Source organism: Eulemur rufifrons, chromosome 2, assembly GCF_041146395.1.
Source record: "Eulemur rufifrons isolate Redbay chromosome 2, OSU_ERuf_1, whole genome shotgun sequence".
Lineage (NCBI taxonomy): Eukaryota > Metazoa > Chordata > Mammalia > Primates > Lemuridae > Eulemur > Eulemur rufifrons.
The window spans coordinates 105849437-105871625 of NC_090984.1; the positions used below are offsets into that span (position 1 = coordinate 105849437).

At 36.7% G+C, this 22189-nt stretch overlaps 1 protein-coding gene across 1 annotated transcript in view; it reads right to left on the reverse strand.

The window, feature by feature from the left end:
* Window positions 1-14598: 14598 nt before the first annotated feature.
* DIO2 (iodothyronine deiodinase 2) overlaps window positions 14599-22189 on the reverse strand; it is a 76367-nt gene continuing 68776 nt past the window's right edge. Inside the window, 2 exon segments of the mRNA XM_069465187.1 lie at window positions 14599-16057; window positions 16060-16630. Coding sequence (XP_069321288.1) covers window positions 16035-16057; window positions 16060-16630 — 594 coding nt within the window. The 3' untranslated portion in view covers window positions 14599-16034.

The following is a 22189-nucleotide window of genomic DNA, read 5'->3' on the forward strand; positions in this document are numbered from 1 at the left end:
CAATTCAATGGACGTACACCTTAAGTCTCTCTTTAGCTAGATGAAGGAATCTTTTTTTCTCTAAGCTTTAAAAGGTAACCATTGCATGTCATGGAGTAAACAACAAAGACTACTAATAGCAATATATTTATGCATGTGTATATAAGTGTTTATGTGTAACAGAAACTGACAAATCTTCTAAAGGTGTAACTATTAATAGAATGTATCATTCACCAGTCTCTCTGTACAGAAGCCCTGGTCGCATTGGCAGTTCAGTGGTAGAATTCTCACCTGCCAGAAGCCCTGGGCACCAGGCAGAACAAGGGAAATAAAAGTAGATGCAGACCAAAACTTTAAACTCTGCAGACTACAAGTAGGCATTCTTTGACATACCCAAGGGAGATGCTTTTGGAAAAGTCTGCACAAACTAAGAACACTTACACCAGAAGAAATATTTCCATGAGAAATAAAGCATGGTAAAGAATAAATTTAGGGGATTTCAGTTATTACAACAGCCTATATTTATATATGCTTTAAGTATAAGTGGAAGCACATTTAATTTGGTAGATTCAGTAGTAGAGTTGACAAAAATAAATAATTAGTGTTGGGTTTGGTGAAGGAGAGTGTAACTATTACAAAAGCAGGGGAGGTTTGTCTCCATAGGATGATGACTCTGTTGGAAATGAGGGATTAGCTTTTCCTATTATCTAGGAATTTCCTAGAGTGGGAATTCCTAAAATTTCCCTTAGAATTTTCTTCCTTTTAAAGAAACTTTACTATTCCAAACATTTACAATGCACTCCTTCTCCCATTAGATTGGTAGAGCACTTAAACTTCAAACAGTTATTGTAACTAAGGTAGCCTATGAGATACAGACAAACAGAAACACAAAAGGCAATGAACACCTACCAGGTGGCTGAAGCAGGAACACCTGGTGAGTCACCATCCTGCGGCACTGAGGATGCTGCCTTCTATGGGAGTGGTCTATGAAGATGCCTAAGCCTGAGGAATTCACACATGTTAATAAATTGCCTAAATTGCCTCACGCATGCTATCTAAAGTATACAAATCAAGATTTTTGCCTGTATTACATAGATTATAGTAACTATATAGTTCACTCCATGCCATTCCACCTCCATGCTCACTACATTTAGTCTAAAATTATTTCCTTTGGAGGGAGAGGGAATATATGTAGGGGAGGGAAAAAGCCCAGAGAGAAAACAGAAATTGAACTTCCTTTTCTGCAGCAGGAATGTGATAGAGTGGGATCACAGATCTATAGAATTCTTTCAGCTAAATCTCCCTGGTTTGCACCAGTTAAAATGGCCACAATTTATCAAGAGGTGCCTGGAATTTCTACTCTGGAAGGCCTACGCAACTACAGGACCCAGAATTGTTTCCCCTGAATATTTAAGTTACAAGGTACAAATGTCAGCATGTTCTCCAGGTGGAGCCAAACCAAGGAGTCTCGCCACCCTTGTCTCCTGCAGGTAGGTCCCTTGAACTTCCAATGGCTAGATGTGCTGGCTAGCCAGGACATCTCATTAACCTCACAATAACAGACTGCATTTTCCTGACTGAAAGTTTTTAACTTTTTAGACTAGTCTATGGTGGTGATTTATTCTATACTTCTTCCCCGAGCTTATTTTTCTTTTGGTTATTTCACAAATCAAGGCCATAACGGTTAACAAAGATGACTAAGCCACAGTGAATCCTCACCCATGTGAAACTGGAAATGGATTGTGAATATCTTTACAGAATGCCCCAATAGGATGCATTATGCTAAAGAATTTTACTGCATAATTTCCTGGAATACCTTAAGGGCTCTATGCTCACCAGAAGTCTCCTTATTTTCTGAAGGCCCTTTTCTATAGGTTTTTTCCTCAGTGTTTTCTGAAGGTCATGCTAGATGGAACTAAATGGCAAAACTTCAAGGTTTTAAGGCATGTACTGCATTTGGAGGTTATATCTGGTACATTAGATATCTTCATGTTTAGATTTGTAATTCACTAACTAGACTGCAAACTCTTATATTGTGGGAAACTCTATTTTATACCGTTTGTATACACATCCACTGAATGTAGTGCCTTATAATAACTAGTGGCCTGTCAGCTAATAGGTACTCAAAACATTCATTGGTGGTTGTATTTTAGTTATTTAAATATCTTCTCACCCAGAAGAGGGAGGAATACAAATAAAAAAGTAAAATGTAGCTTATATCCTTAGTTCTATTAACTTTCACTGAACTGAATTCTCCCTTCTAAGGTTAATTGATGTATTTTAGTCTTTGCTTTTTGACTGATTTGGCCTCTTTAGTAACAATTAATGGATACTTGGTAAATATATACTGACTTTCTAAATGGAAAACAGCCCTTCTTCCCTGTATAAATCTTGCCCATCCTTCTAGGTTAATTCATGTTGCTTTAACCCTCTACAAAGTCACCTCTGAGAAGTCTATCCACATGGCCCTTCCTTCTTCTGAGCTTGTTCTTAACTGTATATAATTAACAACAAATCAAGGTATTTCTGTATTCTCATTTAACATTTATTATTAGGAAAGTTAAAAACAATGGCCACTGAGACTTTTGGTTTCCAATTCTGCATATAAGGGGGTGGGAAGTCACCATTCCATCCTAACAACAAATAAAAAGGAGAACCAACTGAAAAATCAACAACTCTTCTTACCTCCATAAGAAAGATTAGGACAGAAAACGAAACACTGTTTCCAAGACTGGGGAGACAGACAGGCAAATACAGGGAGCCACAGCTCACCACAAACAAGATTCATAAGTGGAAAACACTGCAGGAACAATTGCCCGAGTAGGAAAAACTCAGCTGTAATTGCTAAGTTGCCAAAGGCTCAGTATGAGCAAGTCTGAGAATTAAAAAGTCCGGGAAGACCCAGTTTTGGGGACTCCCACACTTTTGTGGGTTTTATCTCCAGGAGCTTGGCCAAGTTCTCATACTAACTATTAGAGAAAAATCCCCTCCAGCTCCCTGCAGGGGGAAGGGAAAAGGAACCATTTTGAAACTCACCAGAGCGTTCTGTTCTCTAAGGAGGCCTGCTTTCAGGAGAAACTAATTAACCAGAACCTAACCTGCTGGGATATTATGAGAACCAAAATGACCTCAGAAAAAGATTGGAAACACTTGTGAGGTTCACAATCCGGAGGCAGAAGCTCACTAAAATGTTGAGAGTTAATCACAGGACTATAAACAGAGCAATTCCCCTCCCTCGACACCTTAATATCACATTTACTAAAGGCCTATTGACAGCAGTTCCATTTATGTGGTACATTATGTCCAGTTATTAAGAAAAAAATTACAAGGCATACTAAAAGTCAAAAAACACAATTTGAAAAGACAGAACAAGCATCAGAAGCAAACACACAGGGATCTTGGAATTATCAGACCAGGACTTAAAAACAACTGTAATAACTATAGCAAGGCCCTTAATGGATAAACAACACACAAGAACAGATGGGCGGCCGGGCGCGGTGGCTCACGCCTGTAATCCTAGCACTCTGGGAGGCCGAGGCGGGTGGATCGCTCAAGGTCAGGAGTTCGAGACCAGCCTGAGCGAGACCCCGTCTCTACTAAAAATAGAAAGACATTATATGGACAACTAAAAATCTATATAGAAAAAATTAGCCGGGCATAGTGGCGCATGCCTGTAGTCCCAGCTACTCGGGAGGCTGAGGCAGTAGGATCGCTTAAGCCGAGGAGTTTGAGGTTGCTGTGAGCTAGGCTGACGCCACGGCACTCACTCTAGCCTGGGCAACAAAGTGAGACTCTGTCTCAACAAAAAAAAAAAAAAAAAAAAAAAGAACAGATGGGCCATGTAAACAAATGGAAATCCTAACAAAGAATCAAAAAGAAATGCTGGAGATAAAAAAAACACTACAACAAAAATAAAGAATGCCTTTAATAGGCTTATAATAGTAGACTGGACATAGCTGAGAAAATCTCTGAGCTTGATGTATCAATAGAAAACTCCAAAACTGAAAAGAAAAGAGGATAAAAACTAAAAAATAAACCCAGAATATCCAAGGACTCAGGGATAACTATAAAAGGTGTAACATATGTGTAATAGAAATACCAAAAGGAAAAGAAAGAGATAAAGGGAAAAATATTATTGAAATAATAGTGGCAGAATTTCCCCAAATTAGTGTCAGACACCAAACCTCAGATCCAGAAATCTCAGAAAACACCAAGCAGAATAAAGGCCAAAAAATAAACAAAACAAACAAACAAAAAACAACTGCACCTAGGCATACTATTTTCAAATTATAGAAAATCGAAGATAAAGAAAAAATCCTGAAAGAAGCAAGAAGGGGGAAAAACACCTTACCTATAAAGGAGCAAAGATAAGAATTATATCTGACTTCTCAGAAACCATGCAAGCAAGAAAACAGTAGAGTGAAATATTTAAAGTATTGAGAGGAAAAACCACTAATTTCTAACTCTGTAGCCTGTGAAATTATCCTTGAAGAGTAAAGGAGAAATAATGACTTTCTCAGACAAACAAAAATTGAGGAGATTTGTTTCCAGTAGATTTGCCTTGTAAGAAATGTTTAAAAAGTTCTCTAGAAAGAAGGAAAATAATATAGATCAGAAACTCAGACCTACATAAAGAAAGGAAGAGCATTAAAGAAGGAATAAGTGAATGTAAAATAAAAACTTTTAATTTTTCTTATTCTAAGTAATCTAACAGATAATAATTTGTTCAAAATAATAGCAACAAGGTATCAATTATATATGCATATGTACATATCTTTACATGCATGTTTATGTACACTTATGTATAAATGAAATAAATGACAGCAACAATACAAAGAATGGGAGAGAGAAATTAGAATTATTTTGTTATTTTACAGTATTCACGCTACTGTGAAGCAGTGTAGTGTCAACACTGGACTTGAATTAGTTGTAATTACATATTGCAAACTCTACAGCAACCACTTTAAAAAGCAAGAAAAAGAAGTATAACGGATATGCTAAGATAGGATAAAAAATTGAATCATATAAAATGTTCAGTTAAAACCACAAAAGGCAGAGACTGAAAGACCAAAAAAGAAACAAAGAACAAGAGCAACAAATAGTAGATATCAATAGTCACTTTGAAAGTCAATGGTCTAAATATACCAATTGAAAGAGATTATTAGAGTGGATCAACAAACAAGACCCAACTAGATGTTTTATACAAGAGAGTTAATTTAAATAATAGCACACAGTTAAAGTAAATGAACGAAGAAAAATATACGATGCTAACACTAATTAAAAGAAACCTAGCTAAAAATTAATTTCAGACAACACAGACTTCAAAGCAAGGAAAGTTAGAGAAAAAGAAAGGTATTATATAATGCTAAAAAGGCCAATTCTCAAGGAAGATATAAAAATCTTTAATACGTAGACACCTACCAGTGTCAAAATACATGAAGCAAAACTGATAGAATGGCAAGGAGAAATACATGGAGCCACTGTCGTAGTTGACTACTTCAGCACTCCTTTATCATAAATGGACAGATTCAGCAGACAAATAATCAATAGGGCATAGGTGAACTCCATACCACCATCATTCAACTGGATATAATTGACATCTACAGACTACTTCATGCAACAACAGCAGAATACGCATTCTTCTCAAGATCATATAAAATATTCACCAAGATGGACCATATTCTGGGCCATAAGACACATCTTAACAAATTTAAAAGCATACAAATTGTGCAATGTCAGCTTTCACACCACAGTGAAATTAAAGTGGAAATAAGTAACACAAAAATAACTGGAAAAACCCAAAAGACACGGAGGTTAAATGATACATTTCCATGTCACACATGGGTCAAACAATAAATCTAAATAGAAATTTTAAAAAATGTCTTTAACTAGATGAAAATTAAAAAATATCTTATTAAAATTTGTGGGATGTAGTGAAAGCAGTGTTTAGAGGGAAATTTGTAGCATTGAATGCACACATTAGAAAAGAGCAAAGATCTTAAATCAATAAGCTGAATTTCCACCTTAGAAAACTAGAAAAAGAAGAGCAAATTAAATTCAAAATAGGCAGAAGAAAATAAATAAAAATAAATCAATAAAATTGAAAACAGGAAATCAAGAGAAAATAAAATGAAAAGCTTCTTCTTGGAAAAGATCAATAAAATTGATAAGCTTCTAGACAGGCTAACCAATTAAAAACAACACAGAGGACACAAAATACTAACATCAGAAATGAGAAAAGGGGCATCACTACAGATCCCATGAACATTAAAAGGGTAATAAGTAAATACTACAAACAACTCTGTGCCCACAATGTGAAAACTTAGATGAAATGAACCAATTCCTTGATAGACATGACCTGCCAAAACTCAAACAGGAATAGACAATATGAATAGGCCTATATCTAGTAAAGAAATTGGATTAAAAATTAATAATCTTCCAAAAGAGAAAGGATCAGGGTCAGATGAGTTCACTAGTGAATTCTATTAAACACTGAAAGAAGAAATTATATCAATTCTTTGTCATCTCTTTTAGAGGATAGAAGCAGAGGGAATACTATTTAATTCAGTCTATGAGGCCAGCATTATTCTAATACCAAAATCAAAGACATTGGAAGAAAAAAAAATTATAGACCCATATCTCTCATAAACATAGATGCAAAACTCCTCAACAAAATACTGGCAAATTGAATTCAACAGTATATAAAAAGAATATACACTATTCTCACTGGAGTCTATCTCACATATGCAAGGCTGGAGGCTGGTTCAACATTCAAAAATCAAATAATGTAAGTCATCACATAAACAAGCTAAAAAAAAAAAACACGATCACATCAATAGTTACAAAAAGGACATTTGACAAAATCCAACACCCATTTATGCTAATAACACTCAGTAAACTAGGAATGTAGGGGTAACTTCCTCACATTGTTAAAGAAGATCTACAAAAAATCTTACAGCTAACATCATACCTGAGGAGAAACTTGAAGCTTTCCTAATATAATTAAGAACAAAACAAGGATGTCCCTTCTTGCAACTTCTTTTTATTTTTTTTATTTTTTTTTTTTTTTTGTTGAGACAGAGTCTCACTTTGTTGCCCAGGCTAGAGTGAGTGCCGTGGCGTCAGCTTAGCTCACAGCAACCTCAGACTCCTCGGCTTAAGCGATCCTACTGCCTCAGCCTCCCGAGTAGCTGGGACTACAGTCATGCGCCACTATGCCCGGCTAATTTTTTCTATATAGATTTTTAGTTGTCCATATAATGTCTTTCTATTTTTAGTAGAGACGGGGTCTCGCTCAGGCTGGTCTCGAACTCCTGACCTTGAGCAATCCACCCGCCTCGGCCTCCCAGAGTGCTAGGATTACAGGCGTGAGCCACCGCGCCCGGCCGGCAACTCCTTTTTATTAATAACATTGTACAGGATGTTCTAGCTAATATGATGAGAACCAAAAAAAGGAATAAAATACAAAGTATACAGATTTAGAAGGAAAAATAAATCTGTTTTGTGTGTGGATAATGTCAAGATGTCAGATCTTCCCAATATGATCTATAGGTTCAATGCAATCCCAATCAAAATCCCAGCAAAGTATTTTGTAGATATGGAAAAACTGATTCTAAAGTTTATATGAGTAGGTTAAAGACACATAATAGCCAACACAGTATCAAAGTAGCCAACACAGTATCAAAGTAGCCAACACAGTATCAAAGTAGATGTACAGAGAACTAACATTAGCCAACCTCAAGAACTACCATAAAGGTACAATAATCAAGACAATGTGGTATTGGTAAAGAATAAACAGATAAATGGAACAGAATAGACATACTAGAAATAGACCCACAGAAATATAGTCTACTAATCTTTGATAAAGGCACAAAGGTGATACGATGGAACAAAGATAGTCTTTTCAACAAATCATGCTGAAACAACTGGATATCCATGTGCTAAAAAAAAAAAATCTAGACATAGACCTTACACCCTTTGTAAAAATTAACTCAAAATAGATCACAGATCTAAATGCAAAGCTATAAAATTCCTAGAAGATAGCAAAAAAGAAAACCTAGATGACCTTGGATATGGTGGTGACTTTTTAGATACAATAGCAATAGCCTGATTTATGAAATAAATAATTGATAAGCTGGACTTTATTAAAATTAAAAACTTCTACTCTGTGAAAGACAACATCAAGAGAATGAGGAGAGAAGCCACAGATGGGGAGAAGATATTTGCAAAAGAAGTATCTGATAAAGGACTGTTATCCAAAATATACAATGGATTCTTAAAACTTAATAAGATGGCAAACAACTTTATTTAAAAATGGGCCAAAGATCTTAAAGACATCTCACCAAAAAAGATATACAGATGAAAAATAAGTATATGAAAAGATACTTCACATCATGTTATCAAGGAAATACAACTTAAAACAACAAGATAACACTGCACACCTTTTAAAGTGTCCAAAATCCAGAACACTGACAACACCAAATGTTGGTGAGGATGTGGAACATCAAGAATGTTCATTCATTACTGTTGGGATTGCAAACGGTACAGGCATTTTGAAAGAGATTTTGGCAATTTCTTACAAAACTAAGTATACTAATTGTATAATTTCACCATATAATTTAGCAATTGCTCTCTTCAGTATTTACCCAAAAGAGTTGGAAACTTATGTTCACACAAAAACCTGCACACAGATGTTTATAGCTGTTTTATTTATAGTTGCCAAAACTTGGAAGCAACCAAGATGTCCTTCAGTAGGTGAATGGATAAATAAATTGTGGTACCTCCAGATAGTGTAATATTACCTAGTGCTAAAAAGAAATGAGCTATGAAGCTGTGAAAAGACATGGAGGACCCTTAAATGTGTATTACTAAGTGAAAGAAGTCAATCTAAAAGGCTATGTACATATGATTCCAACTATATGAACTCTGGAAAGGTAAAACTATGAAGACAGTAGAAAGATCAGTGCTTGTCAGGGGTTGGGGTGACTATGCATGGCATATGGGATTTTTAGGGCAGTGAAAATACTCTGGATGATTCTGTAATGTTGGATACATGTCATTACACATTTGTCCAAACCCATAGAAAGTACAAAACTGAGAGTGAACCCTAATGTAAACTGTGGACTTTGGGCAATTATGATATGTCAGTGTAGGTTCATCAGTTGTAATAAATGTACTACTCTGGTGGGGGATGTTGATAATGGGAGAGGCTATACATGTGTGGGGCAGGGGGTATATGTTAAATGTCTGTACCCTCCTCTCAATGTTGCTGTGAACCTAAAACTGCTCTAAAGAAATAAAATTTATATTTATATTTTTTTAAAGGCCACTGAGTTAACTTCTGATACCTTTGTATATTCCCAGCCTTTCTTTCTGTATTATTCTGGTAACAGACCGTATGGCCATAGTAACACAGGGGGCATGTCACACAAGTTGGTCCAATCCAAGTCCTTCCCTGTGAATAGGGTGAACCTCCATGTGAATCATCTGACAGTTAGAATGTAATTCAGGAACTTCCCCCAGCCACGTCACCCAACATAAAGAGAAGCTGGTCTGGGCCAAAAAGGTGAAACCCAGAAAAGAGCAGAGACAAAAGACCTAGCAAGCACTGAAAGTTTCTAAGCCCCTAGATCCAGTTGTTCCTGAAGCAAGCCTTATTCCAATCATTTATTTGAGTTTGTCCCTTGCAGGTTCTTGATGAATTCATGACAGGCTCCTTAAGGGAGTGTCTTAGTCCATTTCCTGTTGCTATAACAGAATACCACAGATTTGGTAATTTTTAAACAATAGAAGATTTTTTTTGGCTCACAGTTCTGGAAGCCAGGAAGTGCAAGATCAAAGGGCTACATCTGGTGAGATGAGGGCCTTCTTGCTGCATCGTAACGTAGGGCTGAAGGCATCACATGGCAAGACAGGGCAAGATTACCCAAGAAAAGAAAGAAAGGAGGGCCGAAGTTCATCCTTTTATCTGGAGCCCACTCTCGCACTAATAGCATTAACAAACCCACTCGCACTAACTAACCCACTCCCACAATAATGGCATTAATCCATTCATGAGAGGAGAGCCCTCATGACCTAATCACTTCATAAAGATTAGGTCCCACTTTCCAATACTGTTACATTTGCAATGTAATTTCAACATGAGTTTTAGAATTGACAGTCAAACCATAGCATGAAGTCATATTGTTATGAGTTGAATTATACTGTTTTTGCAAATTGCATTGTACCTTGCACAGGGCTCTGCAAAGAACAGAAACTCAACAAATAGTTGTCAAAGTAATGATTTTTAAAGTTTTCATTAAAATTCTAGAATATTATGCAAGACACTATGCATATTAATAAAATTATTATGTGTAGAAAATTGTGAGCAAGTTCAGAGATACTAATACTTTGGTTAAGTTGCCTGTTTTCAGGAACAAAGTGCACATATTTAACCATATTGCAAACATATCCCTTGTCATTAATAGGCCACTGCCTCCACATAACATTCTTTTCCTTCATTCCTTCTCTTAGGGGAAAGTATTTGATATAAATGTGTTCAAGGGTTGATTTTTTTCATTAGACATTAATACATTGCCAGTAATATAACAATTAATATATGTGTGTATATTGCGTGTGTGTGTGTGTATGTGAGTGTATTGTTTTAACCAACTTCCTGGAAAGTTTATTAATCGCACTTAGAAAACCTGAGATGTAAATCTAACAAAGTATAAAGTTTGCTCCACAGTCTCTTAAACAGGCCCCTTTCCATGAATTCTGTGTGTAACTTGTTCATAAATATGGAAAGTATCTGAATATTTTCTTTTAACTTGTCTTGATTTCCTTGAAGACTCTGGCACACAGCATGAGATTAAAATAATCTGGCATTACTGGCTACTTTGCCCACAAATACCAAGGAATAAATATTAGAATGATGGATTCTCTTTCCCTTGTCAACCATGAATGTGTTCCAGCCTGGGGCAAGGTCTAGAGAGAAATTTAAAAATAAACAAATAGAACCAAAGAGTAGCTTTATTCTTTTATTCAAAGTTTATTAAAATACAAGAACAAATTGTAAAAGCACACATACCACTCAGCACCAATATAATAACACTCTTTCTACTGATAAATCTCCAAAGCTTTTCTTTTTCTGCAACTGAGAAGCAGAGAGATACACACATGCATTCTCACCACATTTATCCAGTACTCTTAGCATCATGTCCCGAATATTCTCCTTGCTAGGGAGACAAGGATGGGAGAGGCAAACCAATGTGACTACATCCAACCACTAACTGAGTCGATGACTCTTTCGTCAGTGGTTATCATTCGCACACTGGTAAACTCTGCCCTCCCCAGTCTCCCTCTTCGGGTGCCCGATTACTGGGGCTAGTGAGTCCGGCAATAATGTGATGCAAAACTAAACAAAACTGGCCAACGTTCCCTACCCAATATCTTTTAATTGCTTTGGTTATAAAGTACTGGATACTTGTTTCTTCACATCCCCCAATCCTAACACACATAAAAAACCACACTGACCAGTGACATGACCTGGAGAAGTCTTGAGAGAATTTTATTTATTTCCCATTCCCTTCTGTGGGCTCCTTTCACTTATGTGTTTACCTGTTTGCTTTTTGGGGGGCGAGAGAAATGAGGTGTTTGAGCCAAAATAGTGACTTCATTAAACATCTGCTGGGTCTTCGAAGTCTCAGTAAATATTGAATAAACTCCCTGGAGCTCTGGGGCTGCTGCCTAAGACAGGCAACAAGCTCCGACTTGCATGAGCGGTCTTGTTTGGATACCTGCACATGTTTGCTTTCTATTGGTTCAGACTCACCTTGGAACAGAGCTGCGTCTGTTAAGTAGGAGACCTTGCTTCTGGTGCTATACGGAACATAGGGCATTAGGAAGTGGCCCAATGTTTTGCTCATCCTAAAGTTACTCAATGACACTCAGAGATGCTTTTTTTTTCAAGTCTTTCCAAATCAGTAGACCAAGCCCTCAGGGCCTGGCTCTTCCCAGTTTGCAACTTCCTAGTACTTCCAGCCTCAGTACCCTCCTTTCATAGAGAGTCTCGTGACACTACCAAGATAGTGCCAATCACCAAGCAGAGATCAGGACTTTCGCCCCATTCTGGACCTATTTATAAAAAGCCAGTTTGGCTTCTATATTTAAGGTAAAGGAGGAAGCTGGAATCTAAATATATTTTAACTGTGATTTTTGGCAATATCTTTTTTTTAAAAAAAGAAACTCCTGAAATTAAAAGCCTCACTGTCAATCTCCACTGCTGAGAGACATGACATTGGGCATGTTCTGAAAAGTTCTAAATGCTGGTAAAGGTTTTCATTAATCCTTCAGTGGGACAGAAGTCATTGTCTACATTTTTCCTTTTGCAATGGTCATGTGATTTTAATTAAGCTTATTTTCCAAGCCATCAGTCAGAGGTCAGGTGGAAACAATGTCCAGGTTCATCCTTTTATGATTTACATAATAGGAAGTCCTATAAATCAATAAATTCCTTTTGCTATGGACATAGCCCATAGGGCATGCCGAAGGCACCTTGTAATCTACCTGGGAATTTTCCCAAAGGCATAGATATTGTCTTTAACCTGCTCTCTGGTATTTTATGCAACAAGGCAGCACCCACATATGACCTCACCATATTTCAAAATTTTTATTCAAGAACTCAAATAGTAAAATACACTCGTGCAAAATGAAAAACAATAGGCTTTTCTCCCCTCCTTGATGAGAGAATAAGCATTTCCTGATTAATGGGGGAAGAATTTAACTAAATAGACCATTTCAAAGTTGATATTACCAAAAATCAGGGGCATATCTATAAATGAGGTGAAGACACAGGATCAGAAATCCAAAATGTGCACACAGAAAGTCATGTAAGTTAAAAGGCTGTCACATAGCTATACAAAGCAGTAACAGTTACTAGTCTGCCTCTAAAGAGGTCAGTTACATTTTAATAGCTGTATGAAACACTTCTACATTACTGTGCAGGCATTTCATTCATGCCCATTCAAGAAAGTCATTATCGATACCACTAATATTTTCTCTAAGCAATAAAGTAAGTTTTGAATAGTTCCAAGTCTTTCAAACAATAAATGTTTGAATAGATTCAGATGCTATGATAATATCTAAAATTTCTTAGCAACTATTTTAATAATAGACAAGCTAATTCAGTTTAAAAGGCTAAACTGATAGCTCCAGGTAAACACAGCCTATGGAAGGAGCAGGTTTAGGGACTAAGAAAAAGAACTCAGAGTTTTATATATGATTGAGATTGAGATTATATATGTATAAAATATATAATCTCAATTATATATATATATAACATTTCCCTTGTGGGAATAAGAACTATAATCCTTCAAAGAAACGTATGTTATAAAAGACATGATAGGTGGGTAGGTATTGACAATCTAATAATTTCTTTGAGCATACCAGCTAAGTGGTGATTTTCCTCTGTCTCAAATGATGAGTTCCTGTTAATCTGATAAATCACAAGAAATCATAAAAGTTTATGTTGAGATAAATAGGTTACACAATTATAGGCTTTATCATAACCCTGATAACACCAAGACATTCTACATATTGTAGAATTCCTGGGTTTTGTCCATTCTTTTTCTTCATTGGCCCTTCCATAGCCTTTCTTCCAGAAACTCTTGCATGTTCTATTTAACGTATCTTTCTCCCTGGTAGTCAGCCTACCTCTCCTTCATTTCTCCACTGGACTATCCTCAGGGAGAAGAATTGTCTGCACACACACATACACAACCTTCCCTTTCTTTAAAAATGTAGCACAACTGGATGATTTTTCCATCATCCTTTTTCTCAGACGACCAGCACTGCCTTGGCCAAATCTCATCCCCCCACCAGCTTCTCTGACATCCTGTTCCATTATCGTACATGTAGAACAAAGGGGAGGTTTAAGGACAACAGTGTGAGTGTGCTGCAATCGATTTTTTTATTTTACTGTTCTAGGGTTCCATGTAAATCTCAACACTGTTTTGAAGATAAAAATCAATGGCAGCCACTGATAAGCCTTGACTGTAGCACTTAACAATCGAGGAGTCTGACATAATTTATTCTCAATATGATTTTCCAATAATTCATTAGATAACATTACATTTTCAAAATTTACTTTGTTTCTTTGCGGGTATTTTTTAATAGAATTTAAAATACTGGAAAGCTTAGATGTTGCCATTAAAAAAAAATCAGTCGCAATGGAGCTTTAATATCTATACAAAATACCAACTCAACTACTTTGGTTCTTGCATACCCAATTTCCAATTTTTCTCATTTCAGGCAACTAGTTTAAGAAGATATTTTCAACTTTAGATTAACTTTTTCTATTAGTTTTATTTTATGTTTCAGTTATTAATGGAATGGACGTAACCTTTGTACTTTTAAATATAACCATAAAATATAACTTTTAAATATACTGTGATTTGATAGTATCCTCAAATTTACAAAAAAAATTATGATACAAAATCAATTGGTCTACTCTTTGGGGGGCTATGAACTTTATATATTACTTATGGATAAAACTATAGTATCTATTTTAAAAAGAATCATAGTATATATATTAAAATGGTATTATAATAATGTACTATCAGGACCTTAGATTATTAAACCTCAACTAATTGGACAAAAAGATGACCCAAAACCAAATTCAAATGTCAATAAAAATTCCATGACACTGGGGTTCTTTATGTCAAAGCCTCCAAAATCATTGATGGGAATTATCTCAAATTAATTTTCTCTTCTTCTATTTTTCAACTAAAGAAAACTTATTTGTTTGCACCTATCACGCATGATAGTTTACCTACTTTGGGAGGAAAATAAGGCTGTAGCTGAATGGCCACCTGAATGGCTAGGGCACCTGCCTCCCATAGCAACTGAGAATGAAAAGATATATATATATCTCTTTACTCTTTAGCTCAGCATTCAGAGAGAACACTGCTGTAAAGACTGAGATTAGGAATGAGTGGGGTCACATAATAATTGTAGGAATGGGGAGGAACAGACCAGCACCACCAGACTCACTGGTTTTTCCTTTAGTAGGATCATGGGGTATGATTAACCCACTGAAAATATACATACATGTTTCAAAAAGCAATTATTTTCACTAAAAAACCCTCATACATATTAATATTCAAGTGTATTTTTCTTTCAACCCCCTTTCTCCTTCAATCTAGGAGTGTATGATGAATACATTATTTTTATATGTGTATTCTCTATGCTACTTTTAGCTGGGCTTCTCCTTCTTCTGGCCTGTATATGTTTCTATGTTTCTGTGGCTACCAAATTAGTCCCATTGTCTATAGCTTCAAGGTAAAACTCTATGACATTTCCTAATCTTTCAGCCTCCTCTTTCCTGCCTTGTCAATTTGATTTTTTTTCTAGTGCTTTCTCCGCCTGCCTAGAAAATAACCCTCAGATTTCAGACGATTACTTTAACTCTCCAGGTTAAGGGATCATTCGTGGTAGCTACAAATACACCTATGAATTTTGGGCTATGTAGACTGACATTGCTAGAGCACTGCATTGCTAGAAACTAGAATATATTAAACATCAAGGTCTTAACCACGTGGCCTGGGTTCAAGGACTCATTATAAGTAAAGATTTGCGAATTTTCCAGTGGGGCTCTATCCATGATGAATAAAGCCAAGGCAATACCCTTTATCTTAACGTAGACAGTAACTTCCCTAACATAGTAATTATTCAGGTAAGTCTTTTCTTCTGGTCCCAAAGCATGCATCGGCTGTGTAACTTCTTTCTCAAAGCAGGATGAACACATGCTGAGTCAGGGTTTCTTCCTCTCCATCTTAGGATCTTTTCGCTAGGGCTTTGCACTAAGAAGAGAAGTGACAGGGCTACTATTTAGTCCCACGCCATTTGAGTGGTGAAAGAAGTACTGAGATGTTAGAGGTTTATGTTCTTCTGACAGGTAAATTTCTGTCTTTCAGTAAGGCAATGGGACTTAGTTGAAATATGGATTCAGTTCTTAATTTCCTTTGCTTTACATAATTTCTTTTTAAAAAATAATAAGCTCTAGTACAATCATACCTTTAACCAGCTAATCTAGATTTCATCTCTTGCTGAAATTCTTCTCCAGCCAACGCCGGACTTCTTGAAGGTTGTAGAAGAAGGGGCCCTTTCCTCCCAGATAAGCAATTTTCTGTCTCTGCACAATGCACACCCGTTCAAAGGCTACCCCGTAAGCTACGTTGGCATTGTTGTCCATGCGGTCAGCCACAACTCGGCACTGGGGCGGCAAGGAGAAACGCTCCAGAAGCTGGTGGGCTGCCGCACACCGATCTTCCTGGTTTCGGTGCCTCTTCACCTCAAACGACAAGGAGGAGTCCCCAGGCACCGCCCAGCCATCTGAAGGATGAGCCTCGTCGATGTAGACCAACAGGAAGTCAGCCACTGCTGAGAACTCTTCCACCAGTTTGCGGAAGGCTGGCAGCTGGCTAGTGAAAGGAGGTCAGGTGGCCGAGCCGAAGTTGACCACCAGTGGGCGCTCGGCGCTGGCAAAGTCAAGCAGGTGGCACTCAGCTCCGTCAGCTGTCTTCTCCGGGGCGCCATTTCCACTACTGTCACCTCCTTCGGGATTGGAGACATGCACCACACTGGAATTGGGGGCATCTTCACCCAATTTCACCTGATGGTTAAAAAAAAAAAAAGAAAAGAAGGAGAGAATATACCAAATTAAACACATTGCCGCTTCAATTCACTTTAAAGAGATAAAATTGGCTCTAATAGAATGTGGTATTTCCTTCAGAGCATGTGGTAAACATTTATTGATTTGACTAAAGAGGCATCATGGCAGGTAAAGAATGGCCCCAAAGAGAATGAAAGTCTCTTTTCATTCTGGATAGTCACTGAAGGTAATTATTTTCATCATTGAAGGCACTGCAGTTAACTCTTCATAATTAAGCTGAGGCTGCTATTCTTTACTATCCTTATTTTGCTGTCGATGCTTAGCGTGCATTATATAACAAATGATTAATTGACTTCATTTTAAAAGTTAGAAGTGAATGGTCTACTTCAAGACAAATTACCAGGGTCTTGGGACATAGTGCCTCTTTCTGAATTCTAAAATACTCAGGCAGGACCTTTATTTTCTTGCATGATGTTCAATCATCCCATCTCAACCAATGGCCAATGAAACCAGTGGGCTCCATTCTCGGCCGGAGCTGGAAAACCTGGTGTCCACCATTTATAAAAAGGGTTATTTCTGCTTAACATCTTTAGTGCTTCAGCTTTCACAAGTGTAAAATGCAGATAATGATGCCTGTCTTCCTCATTGGGGACTATAAATCACTGTATGACTATAAATCACATGCCATTATAAGATGGCACCCCACCCTGTGACACAAAATGCCATCTTTCCTGGGCAATTCTGTATTTTTATATACATATTACACATTACATACATACACACACACATACAGTCCTGAGCAAAGATTTGAACTCTCCTTAGCATGATATCCTCCCTAGAGGCTTCTCCTGCTACTGCTTACACTGCAGTTCTTAGGAACAGAATCTCATGATTTCCATTAAAAAACAGACAAAAAAATACAGTTATTCTGGAATTCTGTCTTTAGTTAATTTCTCATTTTCTATGTGCTTTTGTTCATGGGTTTTCCTCTATTTATCTAGGAAGTCACACACACACACACACACACACACACACAAAGTACTTTTCTACCATACAAGTTATTAACTAAGCTCCTCAGAATTATAAAATATTCAGGCAGAAGATATATAGACAAAAATTGTTCCATGTACCCCCCTTTGCACATGGTTTAAACAACTGAACACAGAATGAAGGAAAGTTTGCAGCCTTTGGGTCTGTAAAATGACAATAAAAAGCAGGCAACAATAGAAGAGCCAATTACTTCAGTTTGAATTAATACAATTGGATCTTCCCCTAGAATGGTTTAATCAAAGCCAATAACATTAGGGACAACTTACGACAGTACAATTGATTTTTATGCACTATCTTAATACTACAAAACCCTTCCAACTGGATCGACTTATTTCTCTCATATAAATATAGCTACATATAACACTGATGTTAATTGAAGTCACTTAGAAGTGAATTGTTAAAGATGTAACAACCCAAACTGATATAAAACACTCAAGGGCTTTTATTCAGAAGCTTCTATCTAATGTTAATGCATAACTCATTTTAACTGCAGAACAAGAATTAAAGTTCTTTCTCTCCCTTCTCAAAAACCCTAGCAGGGTAGGTTTGAAACACATCCTATTCGTTTTCTAAAGGAAATCTTTCGGTAATAATCTTCCTTCTTAGAAAAGGAAGCTGTTGGTGGGATTTAAGTAAGCACATTTGTTTTCAGTCACCACCAGGGAGAAAGTTATTTTACTTATATTAATTTTCTTGGTTAATAAGCAAGTGGCACCTAGATGGAGAAATTTAATAAGCCACTTTTAACTGGATTCTTTCAGTGTGAACTACACTAGTCTTCGAGGTACTAAAATATACTTCAGATTTAAAGATGTATATTTTAAAGGTATCATAAGCCTTTTAATCTATGGGTTCTTTTTACACTTCTTTGTAGATCTAGGTGGTGAGTAGTATTCTCATCACCTTCTCAACACATCTTTCTCACTTAAAATATAATAGTAATGATTCTAGGAGGGCTGCTTTTAACAATATTTTGTGTACTGTTTTGTCAACATACTGTGATAAGGAGACCTAAATATTTGCAGATGAACTTGTTGCAGTGACTTCTTGTTACGTAAACAACCTATACACAGGAGAAAAAAAAAATCTCTGAACTATAAAAAAAATCTCTGACTTGTAGTTTCTTGGTAGGTTAAAACATATGTCTGCATTTTGGAATCATTTCTGAGACCTATGAACAATTGTGTGGCCACAATAAATGGGCCTCTCACCCCCTGACTCTCATCCCAGCAGACTTGTTGATCCTTGCATTATTCCTGATTATTCAACTGAATAATCTCATCTGATGCTTAAGTCACAGGTGACTCTTTTATTACCTGCAGTCAATTTTGGGGGAAAGTTAAAGCACCTTCTTCTTGGAGATGATGTATAGTTCAGCCACAGAATTGTTTTTAAAACACCGACTAGTTTTCCTTAAGAAATTTAGGATAAGTACAACCCTGTAATTCTAAAATTAAATATTAGGAAAGTTACCAAACACATAATGCTCTTTGTGTGCTAGGGGAGGCGGGGTTAGCATTTTGGTAGGCTGGGAAGTATTTTCTTTATTTTGTTGAACGAATGCTAGTTCTTATAACCATAGGTCAGTGAAGAATTTTACACTGAATCATAACCTTAACCCTGCATGAACATAACCATATCTGGGTGATAGATAAACTCACTGAGGCAGACATGTCTAGAAATATGAACCCTGGAGCCCTCCTGTAGAGTACTACCATAACCAACATTCACTGCTGTTGGTCTTCCTTGACTGTCTCAGCTGGTCATTGCAAAAAACAAATGTGGCCAATTCTTTTTATTTTATTGAGCAGCCATGGGACCCTACTGCAGACTAGAATGTCATAAATGGATATCCTTATTCATGAGGGTGACCAGGTAAGAGAAAATGTATAGATAAGATCAATACTATTAATACAACTTAGAAGGAAAAGCACACACCCACCATCCATAAGTCCAAATGTAAGTAGACCAGCAGTCTGCTTTTATAAGCTTCACGCACTAATCATAAAATTTGTCCATCTTTGCTAAAACCTGATGGAGGACAATTTAGCTAAAATAAAGGGAAAAAAAAACTTTTTTAGAAATGTAAGTTTCTTTAAACTAAAAATTAAAATCTTTTTAAAAAAAGATATTACTGGTCATTCTCATCTCCCCATTTGGTCACCATAAAAATTAAATTTTTAATAGACCAGAGTTTCAAATGGAGACTTTCTTGGTTTGCTGGGTTATGTACCCCACTGAGATAGAATGGCAGAATCACTATTGTCCTCAGTGATGGAAGATTCTTTACTCTCCCCAGGAGCAAAGCATTCCTTGACACGGAGCCAAGATGATGAAGAAAATAAAGTTGGTCCCATAATAACATTTAGGCTGCAGGAAAGAAGCTCAACAAAAACAAGTTATCCCCTGGTACTTCCAAACCTTGTTTTAATTTCCCACAGTGGCACAGAAAGTCTCCTGGCCACAAGTTACCTATCATCTTAATTTCTCCTTCTTAGAGGGTTTGTGTTTGGTTTTTGTCCTTAATGAGACATATTTGCCAAAGAGGCATTCAAAAGGCATTTTTTACTCTTGCGGAAGAGTAATTAGGTCGGTACCTCTTTCCCTGCCAGCATTAGCCGCTCTAAAGAGAACCCTGCCCAGTATTTAATGCCCAAACACAAGAAGCATCATTTCCACTAATTGGTCTTGAAGTTCCGATGTTCCCAAAGGGTCCCTTTATTCTGCAAGGATCAGAAAGGACATTGGTAAAATGTAATATTGTCATCATTGACTTTTATCTCTCTCATCTGCACTATTACAGTTGTCCTTTCTTATGTTTTTGCAATCAGCATCAACACAACACCAACAAAGGAAGTAAATAAAGGATTTGCATTATTACAACAGGGCACATCTCTGGGCCAAGTTCAAATGTTGCCATAGACCATATATAAATATGAGCATGAATATAACTATATAGCATATATAAGAATTTGATTCCCTTGATGATGTTCAGTACATGGGGAAAAGGATAATGCTGCTTTAGCATGTGGACTGTGAAATGCAGGGCAAGCGGAAAAAAAGGACCATTCATCAAGTAGAAGCTGGAAATAGAGCATATACTACTAACCTTGTTTTTTGTTTGTTTTTTGTTTTTTCTTTTCTACAGCCTAAGAAAGGCTTCTGGGCAAAATATCATATAATTTCATGATAGAAAGTAAAGTAAATGATAAAAATGAAGAGTGAGTGTTTGGTAGAAGAATTTTTGCACATACTTCTTGCTATCCAAAGCCCTGAAAATGGCTTTATTAACTATCAGGAAGTTTCAAATTCTTTGACATAACGACCAAGCTACATCAATGTCCTTAGAAACGTGGCCAAACAATCATTAAGCAGAGATTTAACCATTTACATTCAAACTGGCCAAATAAATCAGAGTTGAAGAATAGGCTACCTACTCCTTCCTCTCGGCTCAATTCTCTTTTGGCTATTCTCTTTTTAATTTGTACCTTGAAAATGTAGCTCTAAGCCCTATCATTTCCCAATGTTTTATCCAAGTGATAGACAAGCTCTGGCTATGGCCTGCTTTGTTTTCTTTTGGGACTGTTTCTCTCTTAAAAGAGCCATTTTTCCATTGTAGAAACTAGTGTCAAAGGCTTGAGGTGAATGAAGAGGAGGAGGAGAATGTTAAAGAGACCCTTTCAAAACCAAAATTATATGTTCAAATGAATATGTTTTCTGTGCCACTGCAATATTAACCATGCAGAAGCTAAACTGCCTGTCAGCATCTATACTGTGTGTTTACTTTTACACTTCATTTAGGTAAGAGCCAGCCTCCCAGACAGGCCAGTTTGCTTATTGGTTGAATTTTTAGTCTTTGAGCACCAGCACAAGGATATACTGTTCAGATGCAATGACATTGACTAAAGAAACTTAAATAGCAAATATCTGTTCTTCATCTCAGAATCTCTCACCAGTTCCTATAGGCTTTCTTTTCAATCAAAATTGCTCACAGAACTCTCCTCCTACCAAACCCGCCTTATCTTTAAAAGCTTCTCCATAAAGTTAATTTTGAATTCTTTTCAACATTTTAATGAAGAAGGGTTTTTTTTTTTAATTTTATTTTGTTCTTTTTTGTTTTTTATTTCTGTGTTGCATCTTGTGGGGGCAAAATCTAGAGATAATGCTTCTTACTCCCCATTCTCTAAATATTTTCCCAAGTATCTGACATTCAACAATAAAGAGAATTAAAAATAACAAATAACATGTCTAGTTGTATCACATGTGCACACACCAATCATCCTGGAAAACTTTGCTTCTGGAGGTGACAGCCTCAAAATAATGCAAGTCAGGATTATGAAATACTGTGATGCCATCTCAAAGAGAACCTCCTTTAGTGGCTCTAGAAACAGCTACACCCAAACACTGTGGTGCAGATGACAACAGCACTGAGAGAAGTGATTCAACCTGATTGAGAGGTTCTGAGTGACCCTCAGATGCCACCACAGAAACCACCACCCTTGCCATAGT